The sequence below is a fragment of the Zingiber officinale genome, chromosome 8B, assembly GCF_018446385.1.
Source record: "Zingiber officinale cultivar Zhangliang chromosome 8B, Zo_v1.1, whole genome shotgun sequence".
In the NCBI taxonomy this organism is placed as follows: Eukaryota; Viridiplantae; Streptophyta; class Magnoliopsida; order Zingiberales; family Zingiberaceae; genus Zingiber; species Zingiber officinale.
The window spans coordinates 19,440,896-19,465,426 of record NC_056001.1 but is presented as its reverse complement, the minus strand read 5'-3'; the positions used below and the strand labels follow the sequence as shown (position 1 = coordinate 19,465,426).

The 24,531-nt window shown below is 35.9% G+C and overlaps 2 protein-coding genes across 2 annotated transcripts; both read left to right on the top strand.

Annotated features, from left to right (window-relative positions):
- Nucleotides 1-3,182: 3,182 nt before the first annotated feature.
- Nucleotides 3,183-5,825, top strand: LOC122015145. Its single transcript, XM_042571884.1, has 3 exons — nucleotides 3,183-3,538; nucleotides 3,662-3,810; nucleotides 4,615-5,825. The coding sequence occupies exons 1-3, from the start codon at nucleotides 3,432-3,434 to the stop codon at nucleotides 5,727-5,729; spliced, it is 1,371 nt and encodes a 456-aa protein (XP_042427818.1). The 5' UTR covers nucleotides 3,183-3,431; the 3' UTR covers nucleotides 5,730-5,825.
- Nucleotides 5,826-23,309: 17,484 nt separating this feature from the next.
- Nucleotides 23,310-24,161, top strand: LOC122013574. Its single transcript, XM_042569833.1, has 2 exons — nucleotides 23,310-23,600; nucleotides 23,679-24,161. Exons 1-2 carry the CDS (start codon nucleotides 23,310-23,312, stop codon nucleotides 24,159-24,161), a joined length of 774 nt encoding a protein of 257 aa, XP_042425767.1.
- Nucleotides 24,162-24,531: the final 370 nt, after the last annotated feature.

The following is a 24,531-nucleotide window of genomic DNA, read 5'->3' as shown; positions in this document are numbered from 1 at the left end:
AAGAGAACTAGATAAATTCATATGAATTGATTTCATGTTATTCAGAGCTGTCTATGTCCCATTTCAACTAAAATAGATTGATGTACCTAAAAAATTCAGAATGATAAGAAATTATGTTCTATGTGTTCGTCTAGTTTTTATGATTATATTCATATCTTCAAGTATCAAATTGACATACTATATTAAAAGTAGTGATTTTTTTAAACTCATTTTCGATTAAGTTAAATTCAATCAATTTGTGGAATGTTACACGGTCACAAGATAGTTCCCAATCGATGGGTAAATTGACAAATTTATCAATGTTATACTAGAACAATTGATATCGAATGAGAACAGTCCAAAGAGTAAAATAAAATTATATATATAATTTAATAATTTTAAAATAAAAGTAAATGATTTAATATTCTGAAAATTTCCCAACATTATAATTTACCTAAAAACTTAAATACGTACAATAATACTATTAAAATTTTTAATTAAATGTAGATCCACTATTACATTAATAATCTCTCAATATTGATCTTATGAATATGAAGAGAGGTATACATATAGATAGACAACTGTCAGGACTAAGACACATGACATTAAATTTTTTTTTTAATTAACCTTGTATTCCGAATGGATGATACGAATTGATATTAAATGGGTATCCATATCCTATTAAATGAATTGATTTGCATGGTAATGGACGTCCATACCACTTTCAATAATAATAATAATAATAATAATTATTATTATTATTATTATTGTTATTATTATTATGTATTTTTTCTTATCTTCTACATTTTTCATGAGACTATCAAATTCTTATTTTCAAAGAAAAAAATAAAAAAAAAATTTCACACAAAGATATATTTACTTTACTTGAACGAAGAAAACAAAAACTAACAAAAAAAAAAATTAATAGAAAAAAATATTTTCCTTATTTTTAATAGACAGACATATTTATATATTCACCAATGAATAATTATTCATCATTTTTATTACCACTTAAATCGAGTGAAAAAGTAATTCCCTCCAACATTTCAAATCGCAATTGACCTCACCTGATTGCGTCGCGTCACACCATGTCCTTTTCCGTGCAAGTGACCTTGGAGGTTGTTCGCCCAAAGCACCACTACGAGGGTGAGCGACCTCGAAGGTTGATGGTAGGACCAATAGCTCTTGCAAGGGCAAGCGCTCGCAGTGCCAACGTCCCTCGCAGGGGCAAACACTTAGGGGGCCGACGACCCTAGTGGGGGCGAGAGCTCATGGGGTTAGCAACCTCACGAGGATGACCACTCAAGACCGCGACCTTGAAGGTTGATGGTAGGACCAATAGCTCTTGCAAGGGCAAGCGCTCGCAGTGCCAACGTCCCTCGCAGGGGCAAACACTTAGGGAGCCGACGGCCCTAGTGGGGGCGAGAGCTCATGGGGTTAGCAACCTCACGAGGATGACCACTCACGACCTCGATCGAGAGGCATTCCGTCGAAGATCGAGCGACTGTGGAAGATGATCAATGAAGAGTCATTCCTTCGATGACGCATCACAAAAAAGAGCGACCAACTCTGTGATTTTTATTTTATTTTATTTGGCCTTCCTTTTCTTTCTTACATGTCGCTTTTTCTTTTCTTTTAAGTATTCTTTTCTTTTCTCTCACCATTCCCTATATATTCTTATCTTTTCTCTTTCGTGGGACTTGTCTGATTATTTTAGTATAAACAAGAAAATTAAGGGGGCATTTGGTTTAAGGGAATAGGAGTAGAGAATGAGAATGAGAATTATTGATTGTCATTGTTAATGTTTGAATTATAGGAATAGGAATAGGAATAGGAATAAGGGAATGAATCCTTGAAATTGGGTAATAACTCATTCCCATGTACCTCCTCTTCAATGAGTCATTACCCTATTTTCATCAATCAAAATATTCTCTTATTCCAAAAATACCCTTGACCTAAAACTAAAATTTTCTTCCTTAATATCAAATATCAAAATTTATTTATTTATTTTTTGTTCATATCACTTCTCTCTCCTTGATCTCTCTCATCATATTTTATCTCTCATCATTTTATCACACACTTTCTCTCTCCTATTACACCCTCTTTCCTCTTTTTTCTCATTACACTTTCTCTCTCATCATACTTTCTCTCTCCTCAATCACACTCTCTTCCTTCTTTTTTTCATCATACTTTCTTTATCATCGTACTTTCTCTCTCCTCAATCTCTTCTATCACACTCTCTTTTCTTTTTTTTTTCTCATCACACTTTTGCTCTCATCACACTTTCTCTCTCCTCAATCTCTCTTGTCACACTCCCTCCTTTTTTTTCCTCAACACACTTTCTCTCTCATCATACTTTCTCTCTGATCATCTCTCCCATCACACTCACTGTTCTCTTTTGTTCTCATCACACTTTCTCTCTCATCATACTTTCTCTCACCTCAATCTCTCTCATCACACACTCTCTCTCCCCTCATTTTTTCTCATTACATTTTCTATCTCTTCATCTTCTCCCATCATAATTTCTCTCACATCATATTTTATCTCTCATCATGCTCTCTTCTATCACACTCTCTTTTCTCATTTTCTCTCGTCACACTTTCTCTCTCTTCATTCTTTCTCATCATATTTTCTCTCTCATCATACTTTCTCTCTCATCATTCTCTTTCATCATATTTTTCTCTCACATTCATCTTTCTCTCACATCTATTTTTTTCTCTTATTTTTCTTTAAGGGTAAAAAAGGAAATATTAATTTATTCCGATAGAAAGTATGCAACTAACCAAACATTGCTTTTAAGAATGATATCCATGTTCATACCCATTTTCATTCCATAATATAATGATTCATATTCCGATTCACATTCCCATGCTCATACCAAACGCCCCCTAACTAAGATTACCCATTTTTATTTTTTAATCTTTTCTCTTCCCTATGCTATCAATTCCTTTCCTTCTCCTTTCCATCCCTTTTCTCTCCCTTTCCATCTTTCGAGATAAACATAGCCTAAGTTACCCATTTAATATATTTGCATTGTAATTTATTATTTTAAAATATGTCTTTGTTAAATTTACATCTGATATTGCCAACTGTTACACATTCGGGTCTTCAAGCGCTTGGATTATGGATCAAGGTCCACATATCGGCCCAACCTAACAGGGTTTACTTGAACCGGGCAACATCAGATCAAAATCCTCGATTCTTTCATTTAATCTTGAATTAAACCCTCGCGGCTCCCTTCCCGGAGACCGAGTCCCTCGCACCTCCGCCGACAACGAATTGCTCCATGGCTCTCCCTCAACCGATTCAGTTACCAACGGAAACGGCAACGGCAGCGTCTTCAAGATCCGCACTCCTCTTCCGTACCGTCTCAATGGACAAGCGCCATGGCCATTTAAGGAGCGCCACAAGGTTCGTGGTCGCGGCCAAGAGCGAATCGGAAGCCGGCGGCGATGATGCGAGGGAGAAGCTTCGATGAAAGAAGAAAGAGGCGGAGATTGGAGGATGTGCCTTTTAAAATACGGGAGACCAAGGCTGGGCCGCCTCAGAAGAAACCCAGGTATTCGGCAACGGCGATGCCGCCCGCTCATCTTTCTCTGAAGAAGCTTTTCCCTTCCTGTTGAATTTTTTCTCTATTCCCCTCGTCTTTCCCCGTGTGTCTTTTGTGCTTGCTATGATTCAGGTTATCGTTACCAAGATCGCCTTCGATGCTGTCATCGGGATATTTTGTTCGCGCCGTCGGCGACGTGTTGGTAGATTACAAGGAGCCAGTTTTCGATTGGGAAATGACGGATGATGCCTGGTATTTTTGGGATTTCGTTCCTTTTGGCGGTGAGCTCATCCGTTCCCTGTTTTTCTTGCGTTTATTTGTTTTCTGCTTATGCTCTATTTAGAATTTTTTTTCAATCAAGAATGAGATTTTTTTTCTTGTCGTTTTTTTTTTCTTTACGCTAATGATCTATTTGGATTTTGCAATTGGTTTCTTGACCACATTGTCATTTTTCGGAAGGATGTGTACATCAAATAATAAAAAACAGCTCGAATCCAAGCTCCACAATGCAACAGAAACGAGAGACTATTTTAAGGTTTTGTTAACTAGGTTTAGAAAAGAAACAGTTTCTGTTAGAGGATTTTGAAATAAAGATAGATTTCCATTAGTGCAAAATGAAATTGAGTATATAGATCTGCCAAATTTTATAATTGTCACTTGCGGAAAGAGTGATTGAAACCATGATGGTTGGTTGATCACCGATATCTCCTATTGCTATTACTTTCATATCTAAGAATGTGTTCAGCCCAGATTTTTATAGTTTAGCCAAAGAGAAGGCAGTGATTTGGCTTGTTAATACTTTTATTAAGTAAATTTAACTAGGAAAGCATAGATCAATTCTCTATATGGATTTCCATATAGTAATTGTTTTTGTAATTACTATTCATTTAATATTTTTATAGGGTAACCAACAGAATAAAGTTGTTGGAGGTTTTGAGTTATGTTGAAATAAATATGCTGTTCAGGTGGATATATATCCTCGCTTGTTAAATACACTAGGGGCTTTTGCATTTTAATTGGTTATTGATTTTAAGTAGTTTTTGTCTCTAGGGAAGTTTAACCATAATATGGGTATCACTTTGCAGCTGATATAAGCATGAGGGATAAAAATCCAGAAGGAACGTTTGAAGAAGACAAGAAAAGAGCTGATGAGGCCTTAGACAGAATGCAAACGAAGATTAACTTAGAGTATGAAGTCTATAAAACATGCCGATTTTTGTCTGACAATGTTTTGGTGTCCGAAAGGCAGGTGCAGCCGAGATGGTCAGGAACACCTCTGAGATCAGCTAAGGAGCAACCGGAAGAATTAATTTCAGTGATGCAACTGTGCGAACAGTTGTATTCAAGTCCCTTAACCAAATCATTTTTATCAGATCCAGAAAATTCAAAACCCTATTCTCCTAAACTTGGGAAGTGGCTTATAGAGAAGCAAGAAAATGGTTGTTTGATGTTTGAGCCTCTTGTTGCTTCAAGGAAGAAGACATTTAACCTTAATCCAGAGTCTCATTCAGACATTCGTCTAGGTTCACAACTATATTTTGGGCATAACTCTTGTGTACCATCTACAGACATGCTGAGCTCATGGCTGGGTTATATGCAGGAGCCAATTTTGGATTCAACGTTCAGTGATAGGCATGGCATAGTAGTGAAGTCTAGTGATTTGAGCTTGGTGCCTAATGAAGTGCAGCATCTTCTGCCTGTCATGCAACCGGCCAACCAGAATTTTCTGCATTTGTCAAGAAATTCGATAATGGCTCCTAACCAGCGACAGTACTTGCAGGATTTGAATCATGATTCTCTCTATTTGTTAAGGAATTCAATGATAGCTCCGAATCAGCAGCACCAGCAGGTGGGAATGCAACACGGGATGCCCAATTTCAGAGCTGTAAACTGTAAACAGCAGTACCCGCAGCATTTAAATCAGGACTCTGCATATTTGTCCAGGAATTCAATAATCACACCAAATCAGCAGCAGCAGAACATGGATAACTTGATGTCTACTTTTGGAGCTGGAAACTGTGATCAGCAACAAAGATTGGGCTGCATCCGGCAGCACATACCTTGGACGTCTGATCCCGCATCAGATATCGAGACCTGGTCAACACACTCCTTTGATCATCTGATGCCACAGCATAACATTGATCAGAATTCAGTGTGTTATGACCATTTTCACAGTCAGAATTATTTCCCAACCTGGTGATGCATAGCGGTATGCACACTAAAATAAATGTGCCAGCGCTGTGTGAAACTTTGAAAACTATACGCAGCTTTAGTGTGAATGCTGATGAGCTCTCTAACTGAGTTTTTTTTTTTTTTTGGGGACTCTTTGCTGAAAAGGCATTGTAAATGATCTTTTTTCCCAAGTATTTCAGAGTTAAAATCTCTGGGTGGCTACTCCAATAAAAGGAAAAAATTGTCAAACAAAGATGTATTGACTAACTTTTTCCCTTGTCTTTATGAAAACCGATAATGTGAACTCTTAATTATCTCTTAATTCTGTATATTTCACAAAGAATTAGAGCTGATACACGAATATTTAGATCAGGCTTGATTGGATGCTAGCATTTTCAAGAGAATTCTTTTGATCGGAGTTAGATAGCTTCTAGTTACATTTTGCAGATGTAAATCTTAGTATTTTTAAAATTAATTTAATGGCTAAATATCGTGCGAGTGTAATGATTTGTCTCTGCTTGATAATCATGTGTTTATAAACATAGTGGATCATTGTTTAGCATCTCTAGATTACAGTCCCATTGTTGACCAGAAGAGGGGCTCACTTGAAGATTCAGAAAAGACAAAAAAAAAAAAAATCCTATGGGAAAGGTCGGGACCCCAATGACTCCAACATTTCTGAAGAAATATGGCACATACTGTTTCGAAATTATTGCTTTTTATTTGGCAGAATGTTACTTTTTCAAATTTGCTATTGTGGGAGAATTGCCATCGTGAGGAACTCCGTAATTTTTTTAATAAATTAGAGAACGATTTTGTATATTGTTAGTGTAGTATAATATTATACAAACAACACTTTGAAAAGCAAGTAACTTTGAGAATGGAAAGATTTTGTTATTAAAAAGATGATTGATATTTGTACAAAGTCGTGTTTTATAGTATTTGCAATATTATCTATGAAAGTATATATCCTTGGAATCATAACCTTTCATTCAAATATCAAAGGATACTAATACATGAAAGGACACAATTGACACATACAACTATTCAAGTTTTTTATTCCTTTTATTATTTTTCATTTTATGAAAATCACCAACAATCCTTCACCATTTCCACAAAAATAAAATTTTGAAAACTTTTAATTATCAAGCAACAAGCCTTATTCATAAATAAAGGTACCCAATGGTTTTGAACATTTACATAATGAAAACCTCTCAAATGTTAACTAAGGTGGTTGGTAGGCCAACTTTAAACCATTGACCTTATTCTATTAACTAGAGCGATCTCATTCATAGTTCATATTGATGACACGTTAACTGACCTTGTGTCATACTATCCTAGTTTTTCATGAATATTTATATAGTTAACCAAATCATATTACAGACGACACCATCTCCTATATTCATATAGGTGGATGTTATAAAAAAACATACCTACGTAACTAAGTATTCTAAAGAATTATCCTTTATAACTCCATTAAAAACTTAGAAGCTTTTCTTAACTATTCCATTATATGAACCAAGCACTTCCCTAGGGATAAATTAAGTGCTTCAATCATACATATAATATACTTTGCTCATTGAACCCAAGATTTGGAAATTATCCAAAGTTGACTCGAGTTTTTACTATTGATGATCAGTAAGTTGGCTTTAGTCCCATCTCCTTTGAAGTTCTTAAAACTAGATCCCTTGCAAGACCTTTTGTCAAAGGGTCAGCCAAGCTGAGATTTGACTTCACATAGTTTATAGTTATGACATATTAAGATATCAATTGTCTAACAGAACTATGTCTAAATACAATCTGCCTCGACTTTTCATTGTAAATATTGTTATATGCCCTTGATAGTGTAGCCTCACTATCACAATGTATAGTAACTGGAGGTATTGGTTTCAGCCACAAAGGGACTTCCATTAACATGGTCCTCAACCATTTTGCTTCCTTAGCACACAAAGCAAGAGCTATAAACTTGACTGCCATTGTCGAATCAACAATACAAGTTTACTTTTTGGAACCCCAATATACGGCTTCTCCACTAATTCTGAATATCTATCCACTTGTAAATACACGATCTTCTGAATCAGATATCCAACTAGCATCTGCATATCCCTCTAGAACTTGAGAAAATCCAGGATAATGTATACCATAATTCATAATGTGTCTTAAGTATTTCAATACTTGATAAATTGCATTCCAATGCAATTGACTAAGATTGTTGATATACATACTCAATTTTTCAATTGCAAATGTAATAACAAGTCTAGTCGATATCATTACACACATTAGGGAACCGATAACCCTGGCATATTCTAGTTGGTTAACTGCTCATCCTATATTAGGATACAGTTTAACACTAGAATCAAAAGGTGTTGTAATTGTCTTACAATCAAAATGGTCAAACTTTCTCAATGTTTTTTTTCAATGTAATGAGATTGTGAAAGAACAAAACCAAGATCGCATCTGTTTGACCCAAATTTGTCATATCGAAGTAGGATGACAATAATGATTTAGTGTCATTTACACTAATCATATCGATTCCAAAGATCAACATGCCTTGGCTTATAATAACAACTTTATCATTGTTAAACTTATTGTACACACATTTGTCGCATTCATGGATTTTAAATTCATAAGCAATTATCACTTGATCAAAACTTTTATGTCATTGTTTAGGAGTCTGTTTAAACTCATATAATGACTTAACCAATTTGCACATTTTATGCTCTTGTCTTGGCATAAAATACTCTTCCGGTTGTTCCATATAGATCTCCTCATCTAACTTTTCATTAAGAAAAGTTATTTTTATATTCACTTGATATATCTCAAGATAATAAATTGATGCTAATGCAATCAAGGTTCTAATAGTAGCAAACCTAGCAACGAATGCATAGGTATCAAAATAGTCAAGATCTTCCTTTTATTTAAAGCCCTTTGCTACTAACATTGCCTTTAACTTGTCTATAGTTCCATCAATTTTCATCTTCTTTTTAAAGGTTCATTCACAACCAATTGGTTTTGAGTCATGTAGTGATCAACCAATTTCCATGTTTTATTGCTCATAATAGACTTCATCTCATCATTAATTGCTTCTTTCCAGAATGCAACATCCCTAAACTTCATTGCTTTTTCATATGTTTTGGGATCAGATTCAATTGAATCAGATATGATTATCTATTTTACATTTGAATTTCTAGTTCCCTCGAAAAGATGCATAATGAAGTTGTTGGTCCCGGTGTGACTGGCAAGAGGGGGTGAATTGCCTACAAGAAATTAAACAACCCCTTTGTCGTTCTTTGGACTTTGATTAGTAAGCATAATTAATTAACCAAAATAATTAACATAAAAGAAATAATAATTTATAAAAAGAAATAAGTAAGAAGGCTGGGAATTTTACTTAGATATAGCCTAGGTGATTATTAATCTAAGATAGTTACAAAGCTCCATTAAAAATATCTCCTTTATTGAAGGCGGAGAAGTCTCTTACACTTTTGAAAAACCTATGTATTAGCTAGGGATTGAATACAAAAGTTGTTATTGATTTCCTAACTTTAGGGATCTTTTTATAGCCCTTAGAAAATTCTATATGGAGCTTGAAGACGCCTTCAACTGGGTCCAAGACGCCTTCAATAGGCTAAGGTTTATCGTCGAAGATAAAACCTTATCTTTAGCCAATGGTCATCTGAATGCGCCTTCGATACTGTTCATGGAAGGCGCCTTCGATACTGTTCATGGAAGGCGTCTTCCCTGAGGCAGATAAGCTCCTTAGCTGATCTTTTTTGCATGGGTGATGCTCTGACCTTCCAGAGTTGAGTTCATTCAAACCCAACTCCGGCCTTCTCATCGAGCAGGCTTCCACTCCGGCTTCTCGTCCCTCGGAAGTGCTACGCGCATCCTTCTCGCTCCACCTACGTACTTTTCCACAGCTTCTCGTCTCTCGGATTCACCGAGCCCGTCGACTCGATTCCCATGCCATCTTTTTTGTCCGCTGCATCTTTCGCTCGACTTCTTGTGTTCCTAAGTCCCAGCACACTTAGACGCAAGACATCAAATAATGCAAAGCCTAACTTGACTTGGTTGATCACATCAAAACCTAACACGGGGTATTTACAATCTCTTTTTTTTTGATGTGATCAACCCAAGTTAAGTTAGGGTTAAAAAGAATAGTAATATAGTAGTAAAATAATTACAATTAATTAACATAAAATACAATTAATAAATAGACAATATTATAATAATTAATATGTAAGAAATGTACCTCCCCCTAGACTTAATCTAATCTTCTCCCTATTTGATAACATTAAAAATAGGGGTAAAAATTCTAAAGGTTACACAAATAGTGACTAACACTTAGAAAAATTCTAGGAATTATTTTTCGATAACTAAATTTTTTGTGTTTAGAAGAAATAATTTTAAAATTATTTTTAATCATTGAACAATTCTGATATTTTTTGTAACGGTTAAATAGACTTATCCAAACAGTGATAAAATTTTGATGAATAACAAAAATTAATATAAGTAATAATAAATTATTTTCTATAGAAACATGTATTTTAAAAAAGTACTTAACAAATAGATTTTGAGATCAAAAATTCCTACAACTTTTTTTTTTCAGTATGTAAAAATAGAAATTATATTTTTAGAAAATTAAAATTTTGAAAATTAACTTTTTGAGAATTTTTAATATTAAAAATTAATTTTTTGGTAAAAAATTATAGAAAATTTAATAACGATTAAAAATTTTGAAAATATTATTTTTGATAGAGAACATGATATTTTATCACTAAAAAATAAAATTTTCAAAAATAACTCTATAAATAATTTTAATTTTAAAGATATGATTTTTGTTAAAAAATTTATAAAAAATAATATAGAGGTAAAAAAATTTCTAACTTTTTCCTACAGATAAGTAATAAATTCTTTTTCACGAAAAAAATTAAGATTTAATTAATTTTGAACAAAAAGGTTATGAAATGATTTACTTGAAAAATAAATTAGACAATTTTAAGCATCCAACGAAAATATTAAAGAAAATAAAAATTAGAACATGTAAAAAAATTTAACCTACGCATGATTTTGGAACCCAATATAGGTTCTTGTCTACTTGATTAATCAAACATTTTCTTAGTATATATTTTCTTATTACTTTTCTGATTTGACCCATATGAAATCTATAATACTAATTTAGCCCTTGATAGTTCCTAGAATTTTGAAATTGATTCTTTTCAAGTTTTTCTATTTGATCCCTTAATTTTTTATTTTCAATTTTTATCTTGTTAAAATCTTCTAATCGATAAGATTTTGATAAAGTTATTTTTAATTCTAAATTTTCCTTTTTAAAATTTTATTTTCAATTTCTAATTTACAAGATTTTTTTCATAGTATTTTTATAAATTTATATAATTTATCAGGAGGTAGAGATCGTATCTCACTTACCTTGTCGATCTCGTTATCTGATGCTCCTCCTGTATTGCTACTTCCTTCTGAAGTGACTCCTCCTTCATTAATCCTTTCGATGCTCATTTCGGCTGAGCTCGCTTTGTCATCTTCTTGGTGAAATGCCATTAGTGCAAGTCCGATGTAGGCTTTGATTTTTGATGCTGATGATGACGTTTTGTCCTATGTCGCTTTTAGATTTTTGTGCTTTGTCTAGGTTAGTCTTTTGTTCTTTTCCTTGTCCTTCAGTTTTGGACAGTGGTCCTTTATATGCCCTTCTTCTTGGCAGTTATAACATCTCACCTTTCATTTGCTTCGTAAATTTTTTTTAGCCTGTGACTTGTTAAATTTGTTAGTTTTAAGGAACTTTCCAAATTTTCTTACCATAAATACAACATCATCTTCATCAAGCAATGTATCTGAATCTGGTTCGCCTTTCTGGTTAACTTTCAATGTTACGTTTTGGGCTGTCTTTTTTTCTTTATTCTTTAAGCTTGCATATCTTGATTCGTGAAATTCAAAAGTAAAAAATAAAATTTTTAAGGTACTAGCCTCGAGGTCCTTAGAGATGTAGAATGAGTGGACTATCGATGTCCACTTGGGTGTTCTTGAAATAAATTTAAGCGTACCTTAACGAATCTCGATTTGTTATCTTTTCTCCGAGATTCGTGAGTCCGATGATCTATTCTTTGATCCTCGAGTGTAGATGTGCGACTATTAACCTTCTTCTATCCGGAGGTTGCTGATTTAGTTCCGAAGCAGGTCACGTCTCGCGAGTTTCACCTCCGAGGTCCTTTTGTGTAATTATAGGGATTTCTCCTAAAGCTCTTTAGCTGACTCATAGGCTCCGTTTCAGTAGACTTCTTGTGGTGGTAAGACGCTCAACAGATGGAATTCTACCTTGCCATTTACCACGAAGTCGGCTTGCTCCTTCTTCATCCACTGATATTCTTCTTTGTCGGCTCCTTGCTAATCCTTAGGTGCTACAAAGTTATATTTCATTATTAAAAGTAAATCGAAACCTGTTTTGAATAATTCTTCCATCTTCTTTTTCCAAGTAGCGAATTCTCCCTTGAATTTTGATGGGTAGATACTTAGTCCGGCCATCATCTTGTTTGTTTTGGTCGATAGTTAGTCCTTCTGAAGCAATTGAGCTCTGATACCACTTATTGGTCCCGGTGATGTCAGCAAAAGGGAGATAAATTGCCTATAAGAAAGTAAACAACCACTTTCTCATTCTTTGGACTTTGATTAGCAAGCACAATTAATTAACCAAAATAATTAACATAAAAGAAATAACAACTTATAAAAAAGAATAAGTAAGAAGGCTGGATTTTTACTTGGTTATAACCTAGGTGGTTATTAATCTAAGACAGTTGCAAAGATCACTAAAAAATATCTCCTTTGTTGAAGGCGTAGAAGTCTCTTACACTCTTTGAAAAACTCAAGTATTAGCTAGGAATTGAATACAGAAGTTGTTATTGATTGCCTACCTTCAGGGATCTTTTTATGGCCCCTGGAAAATTCTATTCGGAGCTTGAAGACAACTTCAAGTGGGTCCAAGGCGCCTTCAATGGGCTAAGGTTTATCATTGAAGATAAAACCTTATCTATAGCCAACGGTCATCTGAAGGCGCCTTCGACACTATTCATAGAAGGCGCCTTCCAAGCCATTGAAGGCGCCTTCCCTGAGGCAGATCAGCTCTTTAGCTAATCTTTTTTGTATGGGTGAAGCTCCGACCTTCCAAAGTTAAACTCACTAGAATCCAACTCTGACCTTCTCCTCGAGCAAGCTTTCACTTCAGCTTCTCATCCCTCGAAAGCATCACATGCGTCCTTCTTGCTCCATTGGCGTACTCTTTTGCAGCTTTGTTCCCTCGGATGCACTAAGCTCGTCAACTCAATTCTTGTGCCATCCTTCTCGTCCGCTGCATATTCCGCTGGACTTCTTGCATTCCTAAGTCCCTACACACTCAGATACAAGATATCAAATAACATAAAGCCTAACTTGACTTGGTTGATCACATAAAACCTAACACGGGGTTCTTACAGAAGTCAGGTCCAAAGGATTTAACCTTTCAAGCCCTTTTACTTTTCCTTAATTCAGGTGGATCAATATCAACATTGGTTGATTAAAGATGCATGAAATCTAATTGTGAAAGAAAGAAAAATGGTAAACACTTACGATGATCCGCCGAAGAAATCGGAGAAGAAAGTTTTCCAATGATAGTGATCTTCCACAGATCTACAATCGACAACGGGCAATGGTAGAATGTGATCTTCGGACTTGCTGTCGGAAGAGCAATTACAAAATCGAAAAGTTCTCTGCAATTTCACAAACCAAATTTCGTAGGCTCGTAAATCACCCTTGGACGCACCCTTTATAATGAGAATTATCCCAGGGGTAAAAGGAACTTTTCCTCTTAAGAAAGTGGGCAATGTGGGCAAGCCCACATTCCCATTTTCTACATCTCTCACTCATCCAAGGTAAGTCACTAAGACCAGTTAGTCACAAAGGTTAAATAAGTCATATAAACTATAAAAGAGTTTAGTCACAAAGACCATATCAGAACATCCAATCCATACTTAGGGAAAATGGTTCGTGCAACATCAAGCACACTGAGTGATAGATGCTAAGAAGATTGTTACACCTTGCATAGTCGTTCTTTGATCAATCAATGCTAACAAAGTTGTTGTCCTTTATTTAACCACTCTTTCAAATGAATTATAGACTTTCTCATCATGACACATAACCTCTTTCCTGGCGGTACATATCCGTTATCCAGGAAATATCCAAGCTCCCGATGGCATATAGTCATTATCTTGGAGATATCTATGTCTTGCTATTTACCCAGATTAAATAATCTTCATTTATGTCAATATAAATATCTCTAATCCCTTATCATGACTATTATGTCAAGAGCATGTTCCATATTCAAATATTCACAATTATTTCTATACATAACAGAAATGGGTCGATCAGTGAATAACATCAAAAGATGTAAATCTATTTAATCTTCTTTTTTAGCTAGAATCTATTCATTCTAAGCAGTTGCTTTCCTAGTTATGCTCCATAGACCAAATCATTCATAGCCATAAGATACATGTTAAAGTAGCAGACACTGATTAAAACTTCAAGTGAATAGCTAAATAGTCATTCAGGGCAGAACTGAGATTAACTTATAATCTCAAAGGTATCACATAGTAGAGAAACAGAGATCCATTTTTCTACTACCTTTATTGTCACAATACACATGTGGTATGAATCACATGCTATGATGTTATTCTCTTTACTTAAAAAAGAGCGCATGTTTTCCTCAAATTTAACATCATATAGATTTTAATCTAATCATATTTAATGTCTAACATTGAATTCAATATATGAATTCCAATCTGGCTTTCAACAGGTTCAATAAATGGTGGATTTATTTATTTCGATCATGATTAACACATAAATGATCTCAACTTGATACAATTATCAAGGCGACCTTAACTTATGGATATGTCTCTATTCACAACTACGTAAGCTATCCAATAAGTAATGGTGTTACCTCTATTTGTACTCAATAAACATAGATGATTGTCCATATGAGTGGACCAATCTCAACCTACCAACATGCTCACTGAGATCTTATATGAATGTAACCAAATCATATATAATAAATAAATTATAGTAAATTACACAATCAAATCATAATATCTGATTGTTATTATAATATTATTACATTCTACGAAGTCCTAAAGACTTTACATGCTCTTTAAATGACTCTTTAGTCATTGACTTAGTAAAAGGATCTGTAAGCATAGCACGTGTAGGGACATACTCAAGAATTACTTTTCTTTTAGCGATGCTATTCCTCATAAAATTATATTTCATAGCTATATGCTTGCCTTTGCTATGATATTTGGGATCCTTGAAAAAAGCTATTGCAGCTTGACTGTCACAGTAGATAGTTACTGGACTCCCACTGTCCTCAACAATCTTTAGATACTTCAAGAACCTTCTCAACTAGACTACTTCTTATACAGTCGTTGAACATGCCACATATTCAGCTTCTATAGTTGACAAAGATACACAAGTTTGTTTCTTGCTATTCCATGAGATGACACCACTATTCAGCAAGAACGCATAGCCTGATATGGATTTTTTATCATCTAGGTCTCCAACCCAATCTGCATCTGAATAACCTTTTAGACTCATATTTGATCCTTGAAAACAGAGATATAATCTATTATCGTCTTCAGATATCTGAATATCCTTTTTACCATCTTCTAGTGTCTCGGTCCTGGGTTTGACTGGAAGAGACTAACTAAGCCAATAGTATAGCTGATATCTGGACGTGTACACAACATAGTGTATATCAAACTACCAATAGCACTGACATATGATTTTTATTCATTTTAGCTATTTCCTTTGGAGTTTCAGGACATATACTCTTGCTCAAAATAATATCTTTCACAATAGTTGTATGTTCTACGTTGTAATTAGACATGCTAAAATGATGTAACATCTTATTTATATAAGACTCTTATGACTGACTCAAAAGTCTTTTAGGATGATCTCTAATGATCTTCACCTCTAAGATGTATTCAGCTTCTCCCATATCCATTGTATAAAATTGTGATGACAACAATTTCTTGACTTCATTCACATACTCTATGTCATTTCCAACTATCAGCATATCATCAACATATAATGATAAAATGACATACTTTCCTTTTTCTCTTTTTAAGAAAACGTAATGATTCTCATTGATCATTTTAAAACCATAAGATAAAATGACTTCATTAAATCTTATGTTCCATTATCTTGACGCTTACTTTAGCCTATATATAGACTTTTTAAGTCTACATACTTTCTCCTTTTGGCCTTCAGCAATAAAACCTTCTGGTTGAATCATATAGATTTCCTCGTCAAGCTCACCATTAAGGAAAGCGGTTTTTTACATTCATTTGATGTAATTTAAAGTCATAATGTGCCACAAAGGCCAAAATAACTCATATTAATACAAATTTCATTATGGGAGAAAATATCTCTTCAAAGTTAATACCCTTCATTTGAGTATATCCTTTTGCAATTAAACGAGCTTTGTATCTGTTAATCAATCCATCAACTTTCCTCTTTATTTTTAGAATTCACTTATTCCCAATAGTCTTTCAGCTCGAAGGAAGATCGACTAAGTCCCAAACATGATTTTGAATCATAGACTCCATTTCTTCAACCATTGCAGCTTTCCACTTTTCTCTAACTCTACATCCCAATACTTCCTCAATGGATTGAGGCTCGTCATCATCAATTGGAAGTGTTATTAATGCCTCATTCTCAATATCAAACCTATTCTTAGGTTTGATTTTACGAACACTTTTTCATAAGTTGGGCTATTAAGAAGTCAACTCATGACTTGTCATATTACTCTCACTCAATTAACTAGACTCAGGCATTCCTTTTGACACCTATCTTATTGATAATATCTCATTCTCCTCAAATAAAGAAACTTTTTTTTTTATCAATATTACCTCTGGTTGGGAACTCTGTTTCGAGAAAAGTCGCATCTCTTGATTCTATTTCGGAGATGGTTCAATCTAGTTGCTCACCTATAAAAATATAACCTTTGGAGGTTTCATGATATTTGATAAAGATACATTTCTTACCCCTATATCCCAGCTTTTCATACTTGTGAGAACTATCATGAATATAAGCAGCTGACCCCCAGGGTATCAGATTACTTAAATATGGTTTTCTGCCTGTCCAACGTTCATATGGGGTAAATGGAACTGATTTTGAAGGGACTTTGTTAAGTATATAGGTCGCAGTTAATAATGCATCTCCCCAATAGGAGATGGGCAAATTAGCCTACACCATCATAAACCTAACTATTTTAAGAAGAGTTCTATTTCTTTTTTTAGCTACCCCATTTTATTGTGGAGTTCTAGGGATTGTCAGTTGTCTAATAATCTCTCTATCATTACATATTGTCTTGAACATATCAGACAAATATTCCCTCCATGGTCAGTGCGTAAAGTCTTAACTTTACATTCTGTTTGATTCTCAATTTCGTTCATATAACGAATAAAGCAATCCAATACTTTAGATTTATGAGAAATCAAATACATATGACCGAAATGAGAGAAATCAACATTAAATGTAATATAATAGGAAGCTCCTGTCTAGCCTTCACATTCATTGGACCACAAATATCCGAATGAATTAACTATAATGGTGATTCAGCTTTAATAGCTTTATCAAATAGTTTCCTAATTATTTTTCCAATAAGACAATGCTCATATATAGACAAGTGAATCTTAGCCTGAGTGCCCAATAGACTCTCTCTAGCCAACCAATTCATATGTTCTTGTCTTATGTGTCCTAATCTAGCATGCCAAACCTCTTCAGTTATACCTACATCACTAGTTAGAGCAATGTTCAAAAAATAACCTTTAATTGCATAATTGGCATATGGTTCTACATTAAGAACTATAAAACCATTTGTTAAAAAACTATGTCCGATTAACACTGAGTCAATCTTAAGTTCAACACACCGGCTGTAAAAATTAATACAATACCCTAAATTAAGAAGACACATAACGAAAATAAGATTCCATCGAATTTTAGGAGTATACAAGACATCATGTAGAAACAACACATTACCACCCCGAAAGTTGAGTTTGCAAGTGCCGACTCCTTTGACTTCAACTCTTATATTATTTCCTACATAGATCTATTTATTGCCAGCTGGTACTTGACAGTACTCAACAAATGTAAATCACTTACTAGCTACATGGTTGGTTGCCCCCGAATCGATAATCCACAAAGGATAAGAATCAGCTAACAATACTGAACTAGTAATAAAATACTTAAGAAAAGAAGACACACTTGGATTTGCTTTTTTCGGCTCAGCACACTCCCGAGCAAAGTGACCCTTCTTGCCACAGTTAAAACAAGTCAACTTATTTTTAAGTTTCTTTCCCGTCTTCTTTCCTATCTTCTTGATTGGGCCCTATCCCATGACAGCAGTTTTTTTTCTTCTTTCCCTTCCATTTCTTAAACCATTTCTTTTTTATGGATCCACATGATCTAACAGAACTGATAGCCACATAGGTTAGTCTAGAAATCCTTGCGGATTCAACTCTCTCTGCCTCCAATTCTACATGACATGAGACATCAATGAAAGTCTTGATACTTTCACTATAAGTTAGGGTCTACTTCATAGTCTCCCAAGAATCTAGAAGGGAACGAATAATTGCTTGAACCTATTGTTCATCGGTCAACTCATGATTAGCAGTTTTAAGCTCTCGAATCATGTTCCACATCTCCCTAAGGTGTTGAACCGTTGAAACATTCGGACGCTTCTTGTAGATGTCAAACTTGATCGTTAGTTGTCGAAGATTGCTCAGACTCACTCCACTATATTTTTCTTTAGGGGCTACCCAGACTGCATAAGCCATAAGATATGACTCATACTCAAAAGTTTGGTCTTCTACCATTGAACTAATCAATATGCCCTTTGCAGTGGAGTCCTTTTTCTTCCATGCCTTATAGGCATCAAGATCTCATTTGTTCTGTGCAGTGAGACCATTTATAGGTTCTACTATAACCTGATTTATAGCCTCTAGAATTTCTTGTTCCTCAAGTACATACTGTATCTTGAGGTGCCAGATCTTATAGTTATCCCTATTAAGTTTTTCACTCTTGTTGAGTTCAGCTATAATGTTTTTGGTTGCCATAATAAATTATAAATAAGCACATTTTTAGTATTCAGTGTAATTTATATATATATAATTTATGATTGACTCAATATTAATTTGAGTTGGTTTACAAAATCAAGTGATAACTACATTTTTACTAATAATTCGTATGACTAATCAAATCAATATTAATTAATTCTATTACACACATTCCAACAAATGAACTAATCATTTATTATATCATGATTTTTTAATTAAATAAACGAATCATTTAATAAAATAAACTAAGATAAATGTATCATGTATCATGTAGAGTAAACAACATAAGTAAACATATGAATGAACATATCATTAATAAAAAATATGTTGCATATTGTTAACATATAACAAACTGACATGAACTAAATGGACTAATAGTATTCATACATAATGACAGTAACAATAACAGAACTCTAATAGACTAGATAGGCTAAAACCACTCCCACTAGAATAGACACTAGTGGCGCACATTATCCCTTTCAACCTGGACTCATTTGGGGCAATCTCAAGTGGCACAACTTCAAGATTCTCTATCGAATCCACAATCGGATCCTCTTTTGGATCTTCTTCGATCATTTTTGGGTCCTCTTCAAACTCTTCAGGATCCTATTCAGCCATATGGTGAAGTGTTTCTCACATAATTCTGAATATATGATACGTCCTTCATGATGCCCCCAAACATAATCTATTATCACCTTAGGATACTCTGGCAATAAACGCATCAAAGCCGAGATTATATAACTGTCCAGGACTGGAAACTCTTCTCTCTCAAGTTTCCAAAATAGGTCATCAACCGCTCAACATGTCCGTTGACTCCATAAGTAGAGTTATACTCTCTATGTCCTGAATTTCCTCCCTAAGCTAGTTCTGTCGCACTTCACAACGAGTCAATGTGGTAATCGTCCGTGCTATCTGAAAAATTAAAATTAAATAAGTCAGTACAAAATTGACTAACCAGTACAAAATTAGCTTAATTCAAGTTATACAGGCATAGAACCAACATAATAAATTAAGAAAAATAAATATTCTCGATTTATAGGAGTCTAAGTCTACTGACCCATTGGACCAGTCGATCAGGAATCTAGATCCTAAGCTTGGTCTATTATCCTCGTTAGAACTATTAGGGTCGATTGTAGCTAGAGGGGGGGGGATGAATAGCTTGTCGCGCTTCATTGTCTTGGTTTGATGATGATGATATGCAGCGGAAATACACACAAGGCACACTCACAATGCTAACACTAGAATTACTTGGTATCCACCTCAAGAAGAGGTGACTAATCCAAGGATCCGACCCTCACTCACTCATCCACTAATAAAACACTCCTTCTCAGTAACTACCGAATGCGGAGAAGCCTTGTACAACCTCTCAATACAAGAAGAAAGAAAGACAAGCTTATACAATACAAATCTTACAAAATTTACAAAACCCTAGCTTGCTTCTCCTTGTGTGGAAATGCCTCTTGACCTTGGAAGTGCAACAACACTTTACTCCAAGAAGCTTCAAGATCTGGCGTGAACCTGTGAAAAATCATCGTAAGAAGTTGAGAGGAAGAGATGCGGAGGAAGACGCTCAACAACGGCTTTATCCTATGCAACGGTCGTCTCCCAATCAATCGGTCGATCGATTGGAGAGGTTGAATTGATTGGTTGATCGATTCAGCATTCTTATGTGCTCTTTGGAAAATGGCATAAATCGATCGCCCGATCGATTCAGCTCTTTCGCGTCACACGTGATTTCCATCCCCCAATCGATTGGCTGATCGATTGGGGACCATTATGTGCTCGCGACATTTCTTCCCAATAGACCAGTTGATCAATTGGGATGTTGTTTATCACAACACTGTGCCCAATCGATCAGCTGATCGATTGGGCTAGATCCAATTTGATCACTTGATCAAATTGACCAACCCTAGCTTACCTGAGTCAAGTCTAAGGTGCCCTAAGCCCAACATCCGGTCAACCATGCCCTGTTGGGACTCCTCGTGCCTAGCATCTGGTCAACCTTGACCTGCTGGGACTTCTTTGCCAAGTGTACGGTCAATCCTTTGACCCATTTAGATTTTTTCCTTCGTGCCAAGTGTCCGGTCCTCCATGACCCACTTGGACTTCCACAGATGTCCGGTGAATCCTTTGACCTACTTGGGCTTCCCAACACTAGGTGTCCGATCAACCTTGACCCACCTAGATTTCCACGTGCCTGGCTTCACTCACCATGTCTTTCTATCTGCCTAGTTTCACTCACTAGGACTTTCCTTCTGCCTAGCTTCACTCACCAAGGCTTTCCATCTGCCTGGGTTGGGGCTTAAAGTGGTGAAATCAGACTTTTCCAGTCAAAATCAGCCTTTTCAATCGATTGGGTTGGGGCTTAATCGATTGTTACTAGTTCAATCGATCCACTGATCGATTTAGAGAGGTTCTGTTGCCAGAACCTGCCTCTGAATCGATTGCCCGATCGATCCAGGCATGAATGGATTGATCGGCTGATCGATTCCATGAACTACTACTCACGGGAAACACATCCTAATCGATCGGCTGATCGATTGGGGCTCTGATTTCCTGAAATTTAATTTTAGTAAAATTCAGAAATGCCCTAAAAATTTTATAAAATTCTAAAAATCATGAAAATTATTGTAGACATTATTTAGGATATATACTATCATGAAAAAAATAGTTTTCTAAGAAAATACTTCATATTTTCAAAGATTGACACAAACTTAGAAACTTACAAAAACTTCAATGTTTCTTTCAAGTTTATGTCTAACTTTTCAATGATGATTACTATCAAAAGATAACCTTCACCAAGGTTTTCCAAAGTATATTTAAAATATTTTTCAAAACCAATTTCCAACCATGTTCTTTGGGCTCAATGCACATGACTTGTACATTAGCTTTCCCAATGATTGGAGTACACATAACTATGTGTTTTGATGAAATCAAAACTCAACTAGATGTACTAAATCAACATCTTGAGTCTTGTTCATCACCCTAACATCTCACTTGTATTTAATGTGTACTAAAACACATACAAGTCACCTTATAGTCTTTTTGAGATGTAGATTTTGATTTTTCCCTAAGCTAGGAATCATGCATATCTATCTAGGCATTTTGAATATTCAACATCCACCTAAAATGTCACTTGTTAGTAAATACCATTGTCCTTAATCACAAGGAAATTAAAAATAATGCATGATGATTTATGACGTAAATCACAAAGAAATAATTTTTAAAAAAAAATATAATATTGCTACATGATGTATGTATGACATCATATGGTATTTTTGTTAGTTTTTCATAATAAACATGAATGTAAAATATGATGTCATGGCATATGATGAGCAAACAAAATATGACAATTTAACATAAATAAAATATACCTAGATATTCTATCTAAGTATTCTTAATCCTTAGCTAAACCTAAAATTGATCCTAGATTTGCCCATGTTTTCTCAAGAAAATGTCAAACCCCAACTTGTCATTTCTTTTGCCTTTCCTTAGTTGTGCCAATTTAAATTATGTGTAATTTCTTAAGGTTTGACACATTTTACTCTTCCAAAGAGTAATCACTTAAATTTTCCCTTAACACCTTAAGAAAATACCAAAATCCTAATTTGGCATTTCTTATACTTTTCTCAAGTGTGTCAATTTAAATTAAGTTCAATTCCTCAAATTTTGACACATTTTACTCTTCCAAAAAGTAAACATATGATTCATTTCATTTTCAAAGGTTTACAAAAACCTTGAGTGACAAGTGCAAGCCTGAGCGGCGAAGATGTTCAAGCAGCAGCAACAGCAGACACTAGCCGATCGGCTAGTGCAGCAGCTAGCGACATCGGCAGCAGGAGGGCAAGCGAGATTAGAAGACCGACTAGAACAAATTTCCATATATGGACAGAATAAAGGGCTGATAGGCACGCAGGGGGAAGCGCTGCCCGTGCCCATCCCTTTTCATAGCGCCTTGTTCCAAACCCCCTCAGAAATACCCAGGCGAACCAGGAACGAGGATCATCTTCAGACAACGCTCCCGTTTGGGATGCGCGAAAAGGAAAGGCACCCAGAAGCCATGCTTCGCCCAAACGAATCGATCTGCAGTTCTCTTAGGAGATCTTGTATGACCCTCTACCCAAGTACTATACCCCACTAGCGATCGGGGAGTACAACGGAATGACCGATCCAAATGATTACCTGGATAAGTTTGATAACATAGCCACACTGCACCAGCACACAGATGGGGTGAAGTGTCAAGTTTTTCTCACTACTCTCTCTGGTTCGGCCAACACTGGTTCCGAAGACTGCCGAATGGATAAATATGTAGCTTCAAGGACATCCGAACTGCATTCCAACACCATTTTGCCAGCGGCCGACGCTATCAAAAGACGTGCATCAGCCTCTTTGCCCTAAAGCAGGGGCCCAAGGAAGCACTCAAAGTGTACATCAGGCGTTTTAATCAAATAGCCATGGATATCCCCTCGGTTTCATTCGAGACGATGATGAACACCTTCACTCAAAGGCTCATCAAAGGAGAATTCTTTCAGTCGCTCATCAGGAAGTTGCCCAGGGACTTTGACCACCCACTCAGGAAGGCCAATGAATACATAAATATGCAAGAAGCTCATGCAGCGAGGAAGAAGGAAACGCCGACCGAGCCCGTGCCAGCGCCCGAGCGGCGATCATCGAACAACCACCAACCACCCAAAGGGCCAAGGGCAGAGGGAGCAAGACCACACCAGGAGGCCAGGACACATGCCGTACAACATGTGGCCTCTAGTCGGCAGAAGACGACAAGAGGTAAGATATGGACGCCAATGTTCTGCTCCTTTCATTAGTCAACAACGCACAACACGCATGACTGCTACAATCTGACACTGATCGACACCGGACTGACGCCAAGAGGATACCACCGCCGATCTCCAACTCCCGATCGGCGACATAAACAACGATCTACCGGGAGACGAGAAGACGAAAGAAGGGTGCCTGAGCGACACCATCAGCACCAGTGGAAGGATAATGCTTATCCCTCCCGAGTCTCAGTTGAACAAAATAGACCCTCCGCTCGGGAAGAACAAAACAGAAGCAACGCCGCCCGAGGAGAAATAGGCATGATTGCCGGAGGATTGACCGATGACGACTCCAACAGAGCCAGGAAGTCGTACACTTGGCGACTGGAGATCCATGCCGTGGGATGCATCAGGGAGAAGGTCGAAGGGCCCGAGATTAGCTTCGGCCCCAATGATTTGGAGGGAGTGAAGATCCCTCACGACGACACGTTGATTATCCGGGTAGTAATTGCTAATTATACTATTCACTAAACTTTTGTTGATACAAGGAGTTCAGTGAAAATCATCTTCAAGAAGGCGTTCAATCAATTACAAATCGATCGAAATGAGTTGCTGCCCATGACGACCTGATGTGCGTAGATTATATACACTTTTATGCATGTTTGGACGCACATCTACTTATATTTTATGAGCATAATCCATGTTTATTGCACCCTATTTCATTATAATGGTATACTTTCATTATATTCTGTTCGGAGATATGCTCTTTGCATATTTTGATCGATAGGACGCATATTGGAGCGAAAATGGAGAAAAAACACACACGAGAACAACTTTGGAAGAGATCAAGCCAAGGCTGTGTGACCCACATGACCGTGCTCCCCCACCAGAGGAAAATCAA